This window comes from Oncorhynchus tshawytscha, linkage group LG06 (genome assembly GCF_018296145.1).
Source record: "Oncorhynchus tshawytscha isolate Ot180627B linkage group LG06, Otsh_v2.0, whole genome shotgun sequence".
NCBI lineage: Eukaryota > Metazoa > Chordata > Actinopteri > Salmoniformes > Salmonidae > Oncorhynchus > Oncorhynchus tshawytscha.
The window spans coordinates 17,980,199-17,999,611 of record NC_056434.1 but is presented as its reverse complement, the minus strand read 5'-3'; the positions used below and the strand labels follow the sequence as shown (position 1 = coordinate 17,999,611).

Genomic DNA, 19,413 nt, shown 5'->3' with positions numbered 1-19,413 from the left:
TTCGATACTGCATGGTACTGTCTTTCCAAGCTAGTCGGAAGACTTCCAGTTTGGTGTGGCGCCATTTCCGTTCCAATTTTCTGGAAAATCAAATCAAATCAAATTTTATTTGTCACATACACATGGTTAGCAGATGTTAATGCGAGTGTAGCGAAATGCTTGTGCTTCTAGTTCCGACAATGCAGTAATAACCAACAAGTAATCTAACTAACAATTCCAAAACTACTGTCTTATACACAGTGTAAGGGGATAAAGAATATGTACATAAGGATATATGAATGAGTGATGGTACAGAGCAGCATAGGCAAGATACAGTAGCTGATATCGAGTACAGTATATACATATGAGATGAGTATGTAAACAAAGTGGCATAGTTAAAGTGGCTAGTGATACATGTATTACATAAGGATGGCAGTCGATGATATAGAGTACAGTACATATGTATACATATGAGATGAATAATGTAGGGTATGTAAACATTATATTAGGTAGCATTGTTTAAAGTGGCTAGTGATATATTTACATCATTTCCCATCAATTCCCATTATTAAAGTGGCTGGAGTTGAGTCAGTGTCCGTGTCAGTGTGTTGGCAGCAGCCACTCAATGTTAGTGGTGGCTGTTTAACAGTCTGATGGCCTTGAGATAGAAGCTGTTTGTCAGTCTCTCGGTCCCAGCTTTGATGCACCTGTACTGACCTCGCCTTCTGGATGATGGCGGGGTGAACAGGCAGTGGCTCGGTGGTTGATGTCCTTGATGATCTTTATGGCCTTCCTGTAACATCGGGTGGTGTAGGTGTCCTGGAGGGCAGGTAGTTTGCCCCGGCGATGCGTTGTGCAGACCTCACTACCCTCTGGAGAGCCTTACGGTTGAGGGCGGAGCAGTTGCCGTACCAGGCGGTGATACAGCCCGCCAGGATGCTCTCGATTGTGCATCTGTAGAAGTTTGTGAGTGCTTTTGGTGACAAGCCGAATTTCTTCAGCCTCCTGAGGTTGAAGAGGCGCTGCTGCGCCTTCTTCACGATGCTGTCTGTGTGAGTGGACCAATTCAGTTTGTCTGTGATGTGTATGCCGAGGAACTTAAAACTTGCTACCCTCTCCACTACTGTTCCATCGATGTGGATAGGGGGGTGTTCCCTCTGCTGTTTCCTGAAGTCCACAATCATCTTCTTAGTTTTGTTGACGTTGAGTGTGAGGTTATTTTCCTGACACCACACTCCGAGGGCCCTCACCTCCTCCCTGTGGGCCGTCTCGTCGTTGTTGGTAATCAAGCCTACCACTGTTGTGTCGTCCGCAAACTTGATGATTGAGTTGGAGGCGTGCGTGGCCACGCAGTCGTGGGTGAACAGGGAGTACAGGAGAGGGCTCAGAACGCACCCTTGTGGGGCCCCAGTGTTGAGGATCAGCGGGGAGGAGATGTTGTTGCCTACCCTCACCACCTGGGGGCGGCCCGTCAGGAAGTCCAGTACCCAGTTGCACAGGGCGGGGTCGAGACCCAGGGTCTCGAGCTTGATGACGAGCTTGGAGGGTACTATGGTGTTGAATGCCGAGCTGTAATCGATGAACAGCATTCTCACATAGGTATTCCTCTTGTCCAGATGGGTTAGGGCAGTGTGCAGTGTGGTTGAGATTGCATCGTCTGTGGACCTATTTGGGTGGTAAGCAAATTGGAGTGGGTCTAGGGTGTCAGGTAGGGTGGAGGTGATATGGTCCTTGACTAGTCTCTCAAAGCACTTCATGATGACGGATGTGAGTGCTACGGGGCGGTAGTCGTTTAGCTCAGTTACCTTAGCTTTCTTGGGAACAGGAACAATGGTGGCCCTCTTGAAGCATGTGGGAACAGCAGACTGGTATAGGGATTGATTGAATATGTCCGTAAACACACCGGCCAGCTGATCTGCGCATGCTCTGAGGGCGCGGCTGGGCTTGCTTCAGAGCTTGGGTATTTTCTGTATACCAGGGAGCTAGTTTCTTATGACAAATGTTTTTAGTTTTTAGGAGTGCGACTGCATCTAGGGTATTGCGCAAGGTTAAATTGAGTTCCTCAGTTAGGTGGTTAACTGATTTGTGTCCTCTGACGTCCTTGGGTAGGCAGATGGAGTCTGGAAGGGCATCAAGGAATCTTTGTGTTGTCTGAGAATTTATAGCACGACTTTTGATGATCCTTGGTTGGGGTCTGAGCAGATTATTTGTTGCGATTGAATACGTAATAAAATGGTGGTCCGATAGTCCAGGATTATGAGGACAACATTTATTCCATGGAACAAAACTATGTCCAGAGTATGACTGTGGCAGTGAGTAGGTCCGGAGAGCTGTTGGACAAAACCCACTGAGTCGATGATGGCTCCGAAAGCCTTTTGGAGTGGGTCTGTGGACTTTTGCGTCTGAAGCTGTGGACGGTTGCGTCTGAATCTGGGCTTGCAGCACGGCTATCCTCGCCGCAAGGCGATCGTTCTCCTGTATATTATGAGTACAGGGACTGAAATAAGAAGGCATCATGTTAATGTTACTACTTAGCTTCGGCTGGTGGAGGTCCTGACAAACCACGTCCAGATAAAGCGTACGTAGCGAAAAAGTTGAATGAAAAAAAAAAATTATGATGAATAAATAAATGGAGTCAGGGAAAAAACAAAATTATAAACGGTAATTAAAAGTAAAAACCGTAAAGTTGTCAGGTAGCAAAGTGAGGTTAGCAGCAAAACGCACAGCAGCACGTAAACAAGTCTGCAAGTTGTGACCGGAAATTACCAAGGGGGCGGACTGTACTCCTGCTCTGACTATTGTGGAGCCAGGTGTGCTGACCTATGTGAGGTAGTATGCCTGTGTGTGTCCACAGAGATGATAACCTAAGGTCAAGGTGCTGTTGATAAGGCACGTGTCGAGAATTAACGACCCCTTTTCATTCATGCAGTATGTGTGCAGCTGTAAAATCATTGATTTGTTTTTACCACTGTTCATGTTTTTCATTCCCGCTCTCAGCATTAGTAATGCGCTTGGGCCCTCTAGTGACACGAATGTGGTTGAGAATTGTAGACTGAATTGTGCAGTAAAAAAGTTGACTTCATAAAGGTAAAAGAGGAGACTTGAGTTCCAGAAGTAAAAGTTTTAATACAGAGCTTTTCGGGGGACATATGGTCATGTGACAATGCAGAGGCTTAAAAGAATGGTATAACAGCTCTTGTGGTCAACAGCAAATGGCAAAAAAAAGCATGATGGCTAAAAGGCCTGATGGCTAAAAGGGCAAATAATTATTTTGAGTTACGAGATTATATAGTCATTCTGAATTACTTGTACATGCATCATTACAGACATTGGTTAATATGAAACGGGTGCATCTTACAGTTGGACAATGAGGAAGGAGTGTTGACTTTGTCATGTTGTCCAGTACAGAGTGAAATTCAGCAGCTTAAGCCAGTTCAAGTTTGGATTGTCACGAGTTTAGGCCTCTGAGAATCCCGTGTGATCTGGGGCACAGAGAATGATGGAAAACATTTGTATACTTTCAGACCATGTTAAGTTATCTGTGAGTCACAGGAGGCTGCTGAGGGGAGGACGGCTCATAATAATGACTGGATCGGAGCTAATGGAATGGTATCAAACACCTGGAAATCATGTGTTTGATATATTTGATACCATTCCACCTAATCTGCTTCAGTCATTACCACGAGCCCCTCCTCCCCAATTAAGGTGCCATCAACCTTCTGTGGTGTGAGTAATTAAGCTGGTTACTTATAATATGATTTTAAGCAAAGATATGGTCCGCCCTCAATGATCGTCATTCCCGTCCTCAGCATCCTACATCCCATTTACTTCAGGTGGATACAGGTAAAATCTTACAAACAATTTAGGAAAAAATTAAGTGTTTTCGAGAAAAGCATAAATAATAATAATTGAACTTTTAGTGGACCGTGTTTTTGTTTGTGTTCTTTGTAGTCCGTATGTTATCTAGGACATTTGTTTGACTTTGTTCTGTGTAGCTTTGTGTTGCCAGCTGTCTGTTATTGCCAATCATTTGGGTTTCCATCTCTTTAGCCTGTGAGGCGACAGTCACTAACTGCACCTTCACCCAACACTATCTCCTGGGAGGAATATATCAACGCAGAGAACGGAAAGTATGTATGACAATTACTTTTTCACTTCTCACCACACTTCACAAGTTCTCTTTCACGCGCACTCTGACTCATTGTTAGTGTCATGTCTGTCTACATACAGGGTTAAATGAAGGACAGACAGATGGATCACTTATGCACAGTTGTGACAGGGAGGGTGGGTGGATAGTTCTATTTCAAGCCAATCCTCTTACTTCATCAGTTAAAGCTGTGGAGAGCTGTTCTACTTTCTGTTGGAGAAACCTGACCCTTGAGCTGTCAAGTTCAGCTGTCTTGTTACAATGGCTTGATGTGGTTTCATTAGTTTCCACTAGCTTCCACAGCCAAAGTCAAAATTTGAAAAAAAATAAAATAATAATGTGTGGTCTTAATTTAAGGTTAGTGTTAGGCATAAGGTTAGCAGTGTGGTTAAGGTTAGGTTTAGACTTCAAATAATATTTTAAGAAGATAAATTGTAGAAATGGGCGGAGTTTGACTTTGAGGGTATAGGCGCTAGTGTTGACCGTTTCAGCAGCAAACGGCTACTGCTTCCCCCTTCAAATGTATTTTTATTTTTAAATTGTGACATTTTTCTAGATGTCACTGAAGTGCAGAGCTTCTATACACTCCCTTCAGTCATTTCACTTTCAGGACCACAGTAAGACTTTCTTCCTTTCTTTTCTTTTTTATTTACCTCATTTTCACCTATTTTCTGACAGACATTCTCTCTCTTTTTCTCCTTCAGAGCGCCTCATCTAGGAAGAGAGCTGGTATGCAAGGAGAGCAAGAAAAATTTCAAAGCGACCGTAGCCATGAGTCAAGACTTCCCGCTGGGCATTGAATCGTAAGTCTTCTCTTCGATATCCCCCAGACGACCTTTAAGTCTAGCCAGACAGCAGTAGTTGACAAATGGGATAATTTACTAATTTTAATAACATTTCATAAAAAATGTTCACGAAGTATTGATATCTGAGATTAAGCTTGTATGAAGTGAACCTAGTTTTTGCTTATTCTGGGCTAAATAGGTTGATTGACACAAACTGCCTGATAGCCTCCTTTTTTTGTGGTGTGCAGAGACCTCGTTCTCTCATTATTATTATCCCCATCACTAATTGAATGTGCCAGTGAATGTAGCCTGCAGTACTCTCTGGCATGAAGTGATGCATGAAATCTATTCTTCATTGAGTGAGAATGAAATACCTTTTTGTTTTTTATTTTCAGGTTATTAAACGTTCTGGAGGTGATAGCTCCCTTCAAGCACTTTAATAAACTCAGAGAGTTTGTTCAAATGAAACTCCCTCCTGGTTTCCCTGTCAAGCTGGGTAAGTACTATGGTATACTGCTTTGTCGGTGGTAAACGTATTGTACAGTAAAAGAGATCCAGTTGGATGTATACTGACTGGCTGATTATTTCCAGATGATGATGTTATAGCATGTTTCCCTTTGTCCTTTCCCCACACAGATATCCCTGTCTTTCCAACCATTACGGCCACGGTGACTTTTCAAGAGTTCCGCTACGACGAGTTTGAGCAGTCCATCTTCACCATTCCCAATGAGTACAAAGAGGACTCCAGCCGCTTCCCTGACCTTTAACCCCTTCGGCTGGACACTGGAAAGTGGTCACCTATGAAAAGGCATTGATATTTCATCAAATTGTCGTCGGAGAACAAAAATAAATTGAATGTGTGAGATTTTAAATGGAAGTGAAAATATGTTGTGCATGTAATGTTTATAAAGGGATTATGCTTAACTGACCTGTAGTAAAGCACTGAATTCACTGTATGGGACATATGTGGAGAATAATAAATACTGTTCCACTGTAAACAACAAGTAGCTACTATCCAGAGCTTTGTTTGGAGTAGCGTCATTGAACTTTGGGCACTGTTTAGATGCACTACAGCCAGTCTATACTGGACTGAGCAGCAGAGATGGCGGACCTACTGCACCAGTCGATACTCAACCCTTTGGTACATCATCTGAAACACATCCACCTGGAAGCAATGATAGAAATGCTAGGAATTTTAATTATACTAGAGCGGAGTTGTCTTTTTCTACTTGACTGGCAGCAAGCGTGGCATTAAGTTATTACAAGTCTTGTTTTCATATTCTACCTAAACTAGGTAACAGACTGTACACTTCAGTTAATGAAAATTAACCAGGAGGTGTACATTTTTGAGATTACAAGTTATCTGTAGATGATTAGGTATGAAATTAAGTACAATGTAAATTAACTTTTTACAGGTATGAAAAACCAGGCCTTTCCCTGCGCAAGGTGTAAATACCTCATATGATTGTATTTTTTATTTATTTTTGTTAATATGGGAGTAGAGGTCTTCTATGACAGGAAGAGTTTCAGAAGTTTTATGCAAAGGTTAGTTATTTCTCCCATGAGGTCATTGGTTTGTATCGTGGTGGCAATGGATATTTTTGTACATAGAATATTGGGCTGGTGATGGTCTCTCCAATTCTTAGGTCTGACATCTTCCCTACATACCTATGTGAGCCAAGTGTACAAAGCACGGTGAGATCTTACATCCTTGAGTTTTGCAGTGTCCAAGGACTGGACTATTTGGCAGAGTTGCAGTTAGGATTTCAGGAGTTCTTATGTCTCAAGAACAGTTTGTCAAGTCCTGTTTGCAAGAGTGTTGCTCCTTAGTTGAGGAAAAGGTCAAATCCAACAAGCTCAACTATGCCTTTCTTCAGGAATGAAATGGGACTGTGCTGCTGGGTGCAACAGGGTTCGCTGAGCTAGAGAGTGTTCAATTCAGCAACAGCGGACATGGCAGAATGCTTTGTACTCTAATTTTCTATTTACATTGATCAGTGGCCTATTGACATAGCCAGTGTTTATCAAGCTTCCGCATACCACTGGTTAGTGCTGCAAATGGAAGTGTGCTTTCTTCACTTGTGCTGAATGTTTTTACTTCTGACCCTGGCTTTAGCAGCCACACCCTAATGTACACATGCATTTTCATGTCAGCTGTACAGCAAGACCTTGTAAAAGCCTGCCACACTATTTTCATATGAAAAAGTACTCAAATAAAAAGTCTCAATGAAATTGTGTACAATTTGTTTAGCATGCATTTCAAAACTGGTGCAGGTTATTGAACATATCCCACCACACAACCATAGATAGCCATGTTGACCAAGTTTTATTAGATCCTTTGTAAAACATGTTGCAGACAGTACAGGGTGTTCATCATAATCCACAAACACTCATTTTGATCTACAGTATATCATCACAAGGGTGGGAGGGTATGACTGGACACAACAGTATTAAACACTTAACAGGAGTCAATTTATCAGGATTCTAACAAAGAATAGAAAGCTGCACTGCACCAAAAACAGAATGGTACCAGGTTAAATAAGATAAACAGTGAGTAAGCTGGGAACTAAACCCTGTCCTGTAAATTTAAATACACCATTTCAGTGAGTCATTTTAGGAGAAAACAGTTCTCTACGTTCAAGATGAGTAAAATCTTTGAGGACCAAAATAGAAAACGCTTTCAAAATTGCTCACATTTAACAGGCCCTTCAACTTAAAGGGAAAAAAAAGTAGTACAGCAATGTGACATTTTTAAAACTGTCATCTTTTACAAAAAAGGTACTCATTTGGACCAAATTCCTACACATGCTCACTGGTAATGTCCACTACAAAAATAAACTGGCATTCCAAACAGAACAAGATTTCCCTAACAGGTCTCTAAAATGCAACTCCAATAAGACTACAAAACAGCAGACACCTGCAAGTATTAATTTAAGGTTTTGAGTGATCCATGATGTCATCTGGCTGGGTCTCTCTGGGTGCACTCAGTCACTCATCTCCATGTCGTCCTCATGGTGGTCATCTCCATTCTGTTTGGACTTCCTGCTGCTCTCCTCTGCAGGCTTCTTTTCAGACTCCTCCCGGGGCTTAGGGGATGACACCAAATCAGAGTTGCTCTTCCTCTCTTCTTCCTCTACCTCTTTTCCACTGTCATAGCCCTGCTCCTCCTCATCATAATCCCTGGTCACCTGCAAGAGCAAAGAGCTCTGAGCAACAAAAGAATGAATGGAAAATTAAACAGGTCAGTTAGGACATGACAACATTCTCAGGGTCTGTTTTCCCCAGACACAGTTTAAAGCTAGTCCTGGCTAAAAACCTATTTCGATAGACATTTAACTGATGTTAGAATGAGATGTGTTAATGAGGGAAAGTCAGTGGTTGCACACCTTGACATCTCCTTTCTCACTGTCAGATTTACGGTCGTGGTCCTTCTCCTGGTCTTTGCTCTTCTTGCTGGTGGATCGTTCTCTTTCGTCTCGGCCTCTGACCTCTTTCCTCTCGCGATCCCTGTCCTTCTCTCGTTCTTTGTCCTTCTTTTTGTCCTTCTTGTGCCTGTGGGGGGACAAGAACCATTGTATTTAAACAGACAGGTACACCTACAGATCACTGCATTGTGGAGTCCAGTGTGGTTCTGGAGGACCATCTCATGTATCACACTCACCTTCTAGGGGAAGGGGACCTGGACAGTTTCCTCTTTGGGGACCTGGACTTCTTTGGTGACCGAGAGGCACTGCGGCTTCTTCTACGTCTCCTGTTGAAGACCAGATAGAGATGCGAAGGAAACCAATTAATTACAATATAAGAATTTAACATTTAAAAAAATGTTTATTTAAGCATGTTAAAAAACAGCTTTGTGTTAGAATGGTATGGGCGTATACAGGACATTAAAAATATTTATGCGAGTAGACCACTGATTGGCCAGGTCATCCTCCTCAGGAGGGTGATGTCCTCTGAGGAAATAGCAAGTTTTTTTTTTTTCAACCGTCTGTTTGAAATGCATGTCTGATGTGTTTATTTTATATTTTTAGGTGCATTTTTTCCTCTCCAATTCATGCTTTGGCCACAAACACAAGTCAACATTATTTGGGTTTGATTTAACAGAATTTACTTTTAAAAGTGAGTTTGTCACTGGACAGTTACTTTAATCCTATATTCCACTGGTTGTCTTTGGATTCCCGAAAAGGTCTAGAATATCAAGCGGGATCAATGCATTTAGGTCAAGCTAATAGATATATATTTTTTATCAGCCACTTTATCCAGAGTGATGTACAGTAGTGAGACCATACATTTTCATACTTTCCCCACTGCGGGAATCGAACCCACAACCCTGGCATTGCAAGCACCATGCTCTACCAACTGAGCCACTAGGGACCATTGATTAACCATCATACCAGCAGACTCCTCTTGTATTTAAACCACTCACCGACTGATGCTTCGAGACCTCCTGGTACTGCTGTAGCTCTTAGGCGGCGTCTTGGAGCGCTTCTTAGATTTCTCCTCTTTCTTCTTATCCCTACAGGAAAAACAAAGGCAAACAATGATTTGAAGGAATCCTGATACAGGCACATCATGCATTTTCCTGACCCCCGTTGTGAATAAAACACTAGATGGACACACCTGGATTTGCTGCGTCTGCCCCTCTCTCTGGAGTGGGACTTCCTTCTGCGGGGGCTCTTCGACCGCCTCCAGCTCCTCGAGTGCGACCTCCGTCGAGACCTGCTCTTCGATCGCCTGCAATCAGAAGAGACCGTTAACCTCTTGAAACTAGGGGGCACTATTTTTTATTTTTGGAAAAATAACATTCCCAAAGTAAACCGCCTATTTCTCAGGACCAGATGCTAGAATATGCATATAATTGACAGCTTGGGATAGAAGTTTCCAAAACTGTCAAAATATTGTCTGTGCGTATAACAGAACTGATATTGCAGGTGAAATGGCCAGCTGAGGGCTCTGAGTGATTCTTGCGTAAAAGACAGGTAGTAATTTTTCCTCTCGCTCCTACTGAAAAGCCAATTGTCCCGGTTGATATATTATCGAATAGATAAGAGGATGATTATAAAAAACATTTGCCATGTTTGTCGATATTATGGACATAATTTGGATTTTTTTCCCGCCGTTGTCGTGACCGCTATTTCCGGTGGATTTCTCAACATAACGTGACCAACAAAAGGAGGTATTTTGGGTATAAAAATAATCTTTATGGAACAAAAGGAACATTTGCTGTCTAACTGGGTGTCTCGTCAGTGAAAACATCCGAAGATCAAAGGTAAACGGTTAATTTGATTGCTTTTCTGATTTTCGTGACCAAGCTTCCTGCTGCTATCTGGACATAATGCTATGCTAGGCTATTGATAAACTTACAAACGCTTGTCTTGCTTTGGCTGTAAAGCATAATTTCAAAATCTGAGACGACAGGGTGATTAACAAAAGGCTAAGCTGTGTTTCACTATATTTCACTTGTGATTTCATGAATATGAATCTTTTCTAGTAATATTTTTTGACCGTTGCGCTATGCTAATTAGTGTAGTCGATGACAATTCTCCCGGATCTGGGATGGGTAGTTCCAAGAGGTAAAAAAAAAAAAAAGAACTCAGAGCTGTTTTAACTAATCTATGCACTCAACTCAAGTTTGCCAATATCAACTCATGAATATACAGGTAGTGGGGCTAACATTCAGCACATTCCCAAAATTGCTGAATGTTAGCAGTTTCATCAGTGGCACACCTGTGACGAGAGCGAGACCTGGACCTCCTCCGCCTTGACCGAGAGCTGGAGCGGGAATGCTTGCGCTTGTCGTCTTTCTTATCTGCAATGACATTTACCAGTTAAACAAAAATAATGAATGTTCAGGAAACTCCAACGTAACACAAATCTGAAATCAAACATTACCCTTACAACGACAATGCCTGCAGATGCAAGGAAGAGCACAATAGAGGATAGGAATGAGTCAGTCAAAATACAAGGGTAATACTGCAAATATAAAAATGGTCTAAATTAGTGAGAACTCACTTCCAGGCTCAATAGCTGCAGAGATGAGAGACTGGGCCTCTCTGACCCTCTTCATGGCAGCCTCAATCTCCTTGTTGGAGTCATTCTTCATACCATGATTAACCATCATACCAGCAGCCATTGGATTCATCCTGCAATGGTCAAAATAATAACAATAAGTGCCATTTAGCAGACACTTTTATCCAAAGTGACTTAGTCATACATGCACACATATTACATATGGCTGGCCCCAGAAATCGAACCCACAACCCTGATTGTGCAAGAGCCATTCTCTACCAACGGAGCCATACAGGACCACATAAAACCCAGTTAATCACACAGAAATAATACAGATGACTTTACCACATATTCAATAACTGTTTGAATAATAATTCTTTAGACTGGTTAGAATTGGGAGTGATACTTACTTAGTAGGATCCATGGATTGCATAAGCTTCAGAAAGTCAGCAGAGAGGGCCTAAAATAGAGAACACAAATGCATAGCTATATAAATGTGATAATTCCACCAATAGGTTATCAGAAAAGGTGTTATGCTGTTATAACCTAGAGCTGTTTTAAAAGTACAAAGAGTAGTGTAGAAAGTAGCCATGTCCAACCTGAGGGTTCATGTTGCCAGACATGCCCATGGCAACCATGGGATCCATGTTTGGATTTCCAAGAGCTGAAAGGGGCACACCTCCCATCTGCCAGAACAAGGGATACATTAGACAAATCATCTTTTCAGCTACTTTTTTTGCTGTGACGAAAATGGGGCCTTACATGGTTACAGTTAATAGGTCTCAATACAGCACCAAAAGATACAGTCCCTGCAAAACACTTACAGACGCCAAATGATTTGGAGTGGGGAGTAGGCCCCCTCCAGGCATGCATCCCGCCACAGCATTCGCTGGTGCCAGCAGTGACAGAGCTTTAGACTCATCAGGAATCACTCCTGGAGAAAAACACAGAATCAGTACAGGTCTCCACAAACATACACCACACTCAAACAGAGCCACAGACAGACCACCTCTGGCTAACTACTCTTACTACAATAGATATGTAGCAAGCTATACATTCCATTTTGTGATGTCTGAAAATGTTGGTCGCTGACTTGTTTAGTATGATTTCAGAATACTACTAAGAGAACAAAGTCACAATACACACTGTGGTCAACACTGCCAAGATTGTATCACCTGTACTTGTTTTTTAAGTCATGAACCAAACGTAAGCAAGCACAGCCGGTTGTCCAGTGGGATGTGCTCTCAAGTTTCATTAGATGTTTTATGAACAAGCGATACGCGTCGGCTGCTTCGCTACAAAGCACACAAAAACATCAAGATACACAAAACAAAGTTCATGATTTTGGCGTCAACAGCAGGGAACAGTTAATTACTTTTGCCTCAAACACTTACCATTACATTAAATTAAAAAAATGCTCAACCAAATTGTGTTGTTTTCTGGGCTTTTGCTGATGGCTTCTTTCTTCCAAAGAGCCTACAACACTTGACTGGCTACTGTATTCACCAGGTACAGTTTTGTAAAGTTTAACTTAACTTGCAACTTACAGAAATGCTGACAAGGAAAAAAAACAACACAAGTACAGAGTAGGCTCTTATAAATAACGGAAAATTCCAGCAAAAGGCTGAATACAATGGTGCCCAATGCTGAAGGAAAATATTATACAATAGTTAAATAAAAAGGAAAATCTTATGAGATGATCCATGGGTGTGCAATCTGAAATTAAGCTAATTTCAAATCAAACAACTTTTCATATTTACAGAGAAATGACAGAAAGGACACTTGAGAAACAGGATAAGCTGCAGAAGACAAAACTGTTGGGTGGCATTTTCAGCAGGGCCTGGTATATAGGGCTGGCTGAACCAGGAAAAAGAACTGTAAAACACAACAACAAAAAGAAAAACCACCGTTAAACGTTTGTCTTACTGAACCCTTTCAGAGTCAAGTGGAGAGGATCATTATAAAGCATTTCACTGCAACAACAACCAGAGTTATTTTACCTGCAGTATATGTGGGAATGGAGATACACATATATAAAAGGACTGAAACACAGCTATTCAAGTTGGATGGGTTAAGAAAAAAAGAAAACAAAACAAACATGTGAATCTTCATAATCAGGACCAAAATGGTGTTCAGAATCTTCCAGGACTATAGCTAGAATTAACTAAAATGATGTAGACCTAGTACTATACAAATCTACTCTGGCATGCATAGCTGCAATTAGTTAATTTACCTTTGCATGCTTCCTTTAGCTGATTAGATGCAAACCCACTACTGATTGTGACCTTCATCAAACTTTAAATCTATTAAGTGTACAGATTTGAGATTGTTGATATGCGGGGACAGGGCGAGCCCTCAGGACCTGCTATTGCTATGGTTCATTGAGTGGTTACCCTTATAATGAAAAAGAATGCCTTGGACATAGAGAAAGAGAGTTAATCTTTACAGCAGAACAGTGGGAAGGGACTCGTGAGCCGTGTGGCCATTTATTTGTCTAATATCCTGATGGTTGTAGAGGACCCTTTTCAGTCAGCATGGAAGGGGTTCTGCAAATGCCTTGTCCACTATGAAAACCACAACACAAATGACAGAGAGAGAAGTTTAAAAAAATAAAAATATGCTAGTACAGCAAGATTACACATATTCCCCTTTTACCCCTAGTATATTTCCAATTTTTTTGCAACAATCCAAATAGTGTATGGTTTTGGATGTAGCGTCGGGTTTGGTTTAAGCTTTGTTAGTTCATATAGTATGTTGGAAAACATTAGAAATAGGACAAAGATCACCAACCTTCTGCAAATGGGACAACAATCAGGGCTCTGTCCACGAAGACGGTGTTGGTCAGATGCTGGGACACTCCAACCGACTCCGTCTCAAGGAACTTTACAAAACAGACACGTGAAGTCACAGGCAAGGGAGATTCACTGGAAGAAAATACAAATTTGTTGTGCAAGAAATAAAGATTGTCGACATAAGGTAACAGAAACAAGGTTCTAACAATTGTTAGTACGGCGTATTCGTGAAAACAAATGCTCACTAATCACTTGTCTAGCGAAGCATCTTGTATGCTACAATTGGGAAGAGATGAAAGAACATCTCTTGCAGTCTTTTCTTTGCCACGAGAGCTTCAGAGGGATGATCAAGAAGTCTCCTAACTCCTACCTTAACTGCAGTGCAGCCAGGTGTAATTCGACAGGTGAAAAACAGCAAAGCACAGAACACATCAATTAGGCTAGCTCCTACTACCCTGCCCGGTTATTTCATAGCATGGCGAGGGTAATTCAAAGATTCAAAACAGCTTCTGCTTCCAGTTTAGTCAACTCAGGAGATTATATTAAATTACGAAAAATAAACAGATTAATATTATAACAATTAATTAAGTATTCTAATGATATGGATCAACTACCATTGACTGCACTGCAGGCCTGCTTTGTTTTTCGGTAGTTGGTATAATTTAGCTAGTTTACTAGCTAGCCAATGTTCCATATAGGTAGTGTGGGCAAGAGTTCGTATATATCGTCTCCATTAAAATTGATGCAACAGCATTTACTACAAAATTAACTAGTTAACCATCATCCATCGTTAACTAGCCAACGTTAGCTAGCTAAATTGCGAGCGTAGACAAGTAACGTAAGGCGCGAGCTAGGCTCATATGTATCAGTGGCGCAAGTGTGCTATGCTAGTTAAGGTATATTATGGCCGCACAGGCCCAAAACAGCACTATGACCAATTTTTTTTTTTTATAAATAGGAAATGTAGCTAGCTATGTCGCTAGTCAGTTAACTACATTGTTTCATATTCAGAATACTCACTCGGGTGGAAATAACTTAAGCTCTTCAATATTTCCCAGAAATCCGAAGAGAGTTCTCATCTGTTCGGAGGTGGTGCTCGGAGACACATTTGTCACTTGAATAACGTTCGTCATTTCCCACGACTAGTTTGTCAATTTGAAACTCACAAAAGTCAAGCTAAATGTAAAGAACCCAGCTAAATTAGCATCTAAAGAACTTAAATTAGAATTTTGCTGTCAAACAACTAGCTAGCTGCTACACACAATTGAATTCCCACCGCCATTAGCTAGAATATATTGTAGCTAGGTCTTCTTGATTCAGTCATATGATACGGCCTACCCGCCCTCCGTATGATAGGCGTGGCAGTGCTGACATACTGGTGGTATGGCAAATTCTGTTTTTCAAATTAAATTGTTCCCCAATTTACCATGAACTGTTCTTATATACTGTTTCACTTATAGTAGCTACTTAGATATCACTTTGTGCGTTTTGTCAGGTTTCGTAAAACAGTCGGCGGAAGAAGCAATGAACTGATGCTGCGTTCAAAACAACTGGAAGGCAGTGATATTTAGGTCGGAAAATCGGAGCTCTAGAAAGAGCACCCGAATTCCTGACTTGGTATTCCGAGTTGGATAACCGTTCAAAACTATTTTTCCTAGTTGGAGCTCGATTTTCCGACTTCCCAGTTAACCAGGACTCACTGACGTCGGAGATTCTCGAGACGCCAGTTGTTATGAACGCGGCATCAATCTAGGGGAGTGATTTAAACGTCATCACCGGAAGTGGCATTTAGATTAGTGTGACAAGCTAGCTACAAAACATCTTATCTATAGTCTGAATACCAATTTTATGCAAATGTTTATTTCTATTTCAAGTTGACAAGCAATATAGTCCTCAGGGGAATAATTTGCGGTCCTCACGGTGTTCGTGACATGTATTTTGTCTGTACAAACCTGTTTCTTCCTAAATGTGCATCTTTAACAGAGCTAGTGTTAGCTAGCTTGATAATACTGTACCACAGAACAATGAGGTTAAGTTATGCACATCTTTGACTGTACTGTCGTTGGTACCAGTCTGCCTGCTCCAACTCAGCTGTCACAACTTTCTCTGTATCGAGAGTTCTCCAACACCAACATGGTGAGTTAATGCATGTGTACTGTTTTCTTGTTCTTTACTGTTGCATGGCCACATGCATGGCCACACTCCGTCACATTACAAACAAGTCATTGGAGGAAGGATTATGTTTTTAGCTCTGTCTGAACATGAATACACATCGCTTGCGGTACGATTTGGGAAGCATAATGACCTTATTTAATATCAGCAAGAAACAATTTAGAAAAAAACGTTATTGCTACCTTTGGTATAGGGTTGGAGTTCCTACATGACTAGATCTCCATGTTACAGCCCGTGTTTACAGATGACAGACAAGAGGTACCATTTGTTCTAAGTAGCTATCTCGCATGCTCTGAAATGTGTTGTCACTGAAAAATACTTTCGGCTCCAATCTATAGTGTGTATTTAGCATGTGAAATGATTTTATATGTGATATGAAAGTAAAGGGATTTTTTTTCTTGAACCGTATCGTATTTGAGAAATTATTCACGTTTAAATAGAGTATTTGGCTGCTTTGTCTGACAGGGGCAGTCTATTGCTGGAAATAAAATGTAAGGTCCTTGGAGCTTCAGGAGTAATGGTAACGTTAGGCTTCTTAAGAGTACATCTTGGGCTAGGTCATTGCATGCTGAATAACATGGTCGCCGAATGCAAGCATTGGAAGACACTGGCGATTTTCATGCAAACAATCTTTTCAAACTCAGCTTAGCTCTTCACACTGTCTGTTGCAAGAATTGCTGTGTTAATTATTTTAAGAACATGACTCAGCTACTTTATTCTGGATGCATTTATTTTGCATTAGCCACATTTCTTTCATGTGATAATAATGAACACTTTGTACATTTCAACTAAGGTAGACTGACCTTAGTAATTCATTCCTTTTATAGGAAGAGGACTTCTCAACCTTGTCAGGGTGTGGACAAGACTAGTAAATGATTCTCAAACCAACACTGCGCAATAAGGATCCAGCATGTTAAACTCAGGGTTCATCCCAATATTCTTCAAGCTGAGACAATAACAGCACTTCTGCATTCATCTGTGGGAGTCACAGCATGGGTATCCTGAGGGTTCTAGTCAACACTATGGGTAGAGTCAGCACCTTCAGGTCCTATCAGTTTGTCCTCCTCCTCACGGCTGCGCTGGCCGTTGTAGCCTTCTATTTCTTTGGCTCAGAGAGGCATGATTTCTCTAGCACCACCAAGCGCATCAAGCAGACCCAGGCCAGCCACAACACCAACTGGAACGATGCAGACCTTTCCCTGGACACCAGGCTGGTGCACCCTGAGGGAGGAGAGTTGGAGAGGGATGGAGAGGAGGGTGAAGTCAGGGCTAGGAGGGCAGACAGTGAGCATGAGGTCAGCCAGTACTACCATGCCCTCATGATGTTCACGAAGGTGGACAAGAGCCGAAGCCTGCAGGAGAAGTTCCGGGTGGCCATGTTATCCATGGCGAAATACAGCCTCTTCCTGGACAAAGAGGTGCTTGTCCTTCATTTTGTGAGCGATGAGGCCAGCCGAGAGCTGGGCGAGAGGATGCTCCCTGAGCTGCTCCTCGTCGGAACTTTTCAGTATGAGGTAAGTCTGTTTGGAGCCATGCATCTTGCCAGGATTACCACTCAACAGTCATTATGTGTGCTTGTGTTAAATGGAATGTTAGTCCTAAACTGTGGAGTCTAGCGTTTGAACCTTTAAAAATTAGGCTTAATCCCTCACCTGGCAAACACAGGCTTTGTTTGGAGGAGTGTACTGGCAGGTAATTGCACAAATGCACTGTGAATAGTTTAACGCAGGGGGGCAGTGTTGCCTTTCCAAAACATCTTAGTTTAGAAATCCCCCCCGCTTTCTTTTTTCCCTTCAGCCACTGGAAGGATTAAGCTGTACCTAATACAGAGAGAGAAAAGAGATCACTTTATTGGTAAATTGCACACAAGGTCCAACCGAAATTAGACTTCTGCTTTTAACCCAACCCCTCAGATAGATAGACCGAAAGTAGTGTGTATCTCCGTCTATGTATACTATACAGTGCATTCTGAAAGTATTCAAACACCTAGACTTTTTCCACTCTTACATTACAGCCTTATTCTAAAATTGATTAATTCCTCAGTCTACACACAACACTGACAAAGCGAAAAGTTTTAGAAATGTTTGCAAATGTATTTAAAAAAAAAAGAAACATACCTTATTTACAACTTGATTGGAGTCCACCAGTGCTAAATTCAATTGATTATACATGATTTGGAAAGGCACTCACCTGTCTATATAAAAGGTCCCACAGTTGACAGTGCATGTCAGAGCAAAAACCAAGCCATGAGGTCGAAGGAATTGTCTGTAGAGCTCAGAGACAATTGTGTCAAGGCACACCTGACGAAGGGTACCAAAACATTTCTGCAGCGTTGAAGGTCCAAGAACACAGTGGCCGCCATCATTCTTAAAATAGAAGAAGTTTGGAACCACCAAGACTCTTCCTAGAGCTGGCCGCCCCGCCAAACTGAGCAATCGGGGGCCTTGGTCAGGGAGGTGTCGAACCCAATGGTCACTTTGACAGAGCTCCAGAGTTCCTCTGGAGATGGGAGAACCTTCCAGAAGCACAATCTCTGCAGCACTCCACCAAATCAGGCCTTTATGGTAATGGCCAGATGGAAGCTACTCCTCAGTAAAATGCACATGACAGCCCACTTAGAGATTGCCAAATGGCACCTAAAGACATTAAAAACAAGATTCTCTGGTCTGATGAAACCAAGATTGAACTTTTTGGTCTGAATGCCAAGCATCACGCCTGAAGGAAACCTGGTACCATCCCTACGGTGAAGCATGGTAGTGGCAGCATCATGCTGTTGGGATGTTTTTCAGCGGCAGGGACTGAAAGACTACTCAGGATCGACAAAGATTAACAGAGCAAAGTACAGAGAGATCCTTGATGAAAAACTGCTCAGGACCTCAGACTGGGGTGTAGTTTCACCTTCCAACAGGACAACAACCCTAAGCACACAGCCAAGACGACACAGGAGTGGCTTCGGGAAACAAGTCTCAATGTCCTTGGTAGTTCCAAACTTCCATATAAGAATGGAGGCCACTGTGTTCTTGGGGACCTTCAGTTCTGCGGACATTTTTCGGTGCCTTGCCAAAATCCTGTCTCGGAGCTGTACGGACAATTTCTTCAACCTCATGGCTTGCTTTTTACTCTGACATGCACTGTCAACTGTGGGACCTTATATAAACAATTGTGTGCCTTTCCAAATCATGTCCAATCAATTGAATTTACCACAGGTGGACTCCAAGTTGTAGAAACGTCTCAATGATCATCAATGGAAACAGGATGCACCTGAGCTTTGTCTTCATGGGGTATTGTGTGTAGATGAGGGAAAAAACGTTTTCATCCATTTTGGAATAAGGCTGTAAAGTAATAAAATGTGGAAAAAGTCAAGGGGTCTGAATACTTAGTCCATGCACATACAGTCCATGCATGGTCTTTAAGCGTGGTGAGAATGAAGGTGCAGTAATATAGGAATGGCTCTGTCATCTGTTTCTCTTTTCAATGAAAGTTGCATGCAATGAACAGGTACAAGTATGTATGTGTGCATACAGCAGAATAA

The 19,413-nt window shown here is 41.8% G+C and overlaps 3 protein-coding genes across 8 annotated transcripts in view; 2 read left to right on the top strand and 1 right to left on the bottom strand.

The window, feature by feature from the left end:
- LOC112252167 (ankyrin repeat domain-containing protein 13C) overlaps positions 1-7,143 on the top strand; it is a 60,830-nt gene extending 53,687 nt beyond the window's left edge. For both annotated transcript variants that reach the window (XM_024423168.2, XM_024423167.2), the window contains exons 10-13: positions 4,030-4,109; positions 4,831-4,929; positions 5,307-5,407; positions 5,548-7,143. In XM_024423168.2, coding sequence (XP_024278936.1) covers positions 4,030-4,109; positions 4,831-4,929; positions 5,307-5,407; positions 5,548-5,678 — 411 coding nt within the window. In that variant the 3' untranslated portion in view covers positions 5,679-7,143. The remainder of the gene's footprint in view (positions 1-4,029; positions 4,110-4,830; positions 4,930-5,306; positions 5,408-5,547) is intronic.
- Positions 7,144-7,216: 73 nt separating this feature from the next.
- LOC112252169 (serine/arginine-rich splicing factor 11) lies at positions 7,217-15,250 on the bottom strand. Of its 5 annotated transcripts, none has more exons than XM_024423170.2 (13): positions 14,730-14,969; positions 13,708-13,841; positions 12,093-13,481; positions 11,742-11,851; positions 11,517-11,603; positions 11,328-11,377; positions 10,921-11,051; positions 10,636-10,717; positions 9,529-9,642; positions 9,335-9,424; positions 8,573-8,662; positions 8,298-8,463; positions 7,217-8,117 (listed from the first exon to the last, which is right to left on the bottom strand). In XM_024423170.2, exons 4-13 carry the CDS (start codon positions 11,784-11,786, stop codon positions 7,896-7,898), a joined length of 1,077 nt encoding a protein of 358 aa, XP_024278938.1. In that variant the 5' UTR covers positions 11,787-11,851; positions 12,093-13,481; positions 13,708-13,841; positions 14,730-14,969; the 3' UTR covers positions 7,217-7,895. The 5 variants fall into 5 exon arrangements, with proteins under 5 accessions (XP_024278938.1, XP_042178974.1, XP_042178975.1 ...); XM_042323040.1 differs by having other exon boundaries at positions 13,708-13,798; positions 14,730-14,866; XM_042323041.1 differs by having other exon boundaries at positions 12,093-12,212; positions 13,708-13,798; positions 14,730-14,866.
- A 216-nt stretch (positions 15,251-15,466) lies between these two features.
- The window catches only part of xxylt1 (xyloside xylosyltransferase 1), a 100,255-nt gene continuing 96,308 nt past the window's right edge, over positions 15,467-19,413 (top strand). Inside the window, exons 1-2 of the mRNA XM_024423175.2 lie at positions 15,467-15,845; positions 16,709-17,395. Coding sequence (XP_024278943.1) covers positions 16,874-17,395 — 522 coding nt within the window. The 5' untranslated portion in view covers positions 15,467-15,845; positions 16,709-16,873. The remainder of the gene's footprint in view (positions 15,846-16,708; positions 17,396-19,413) is intronic.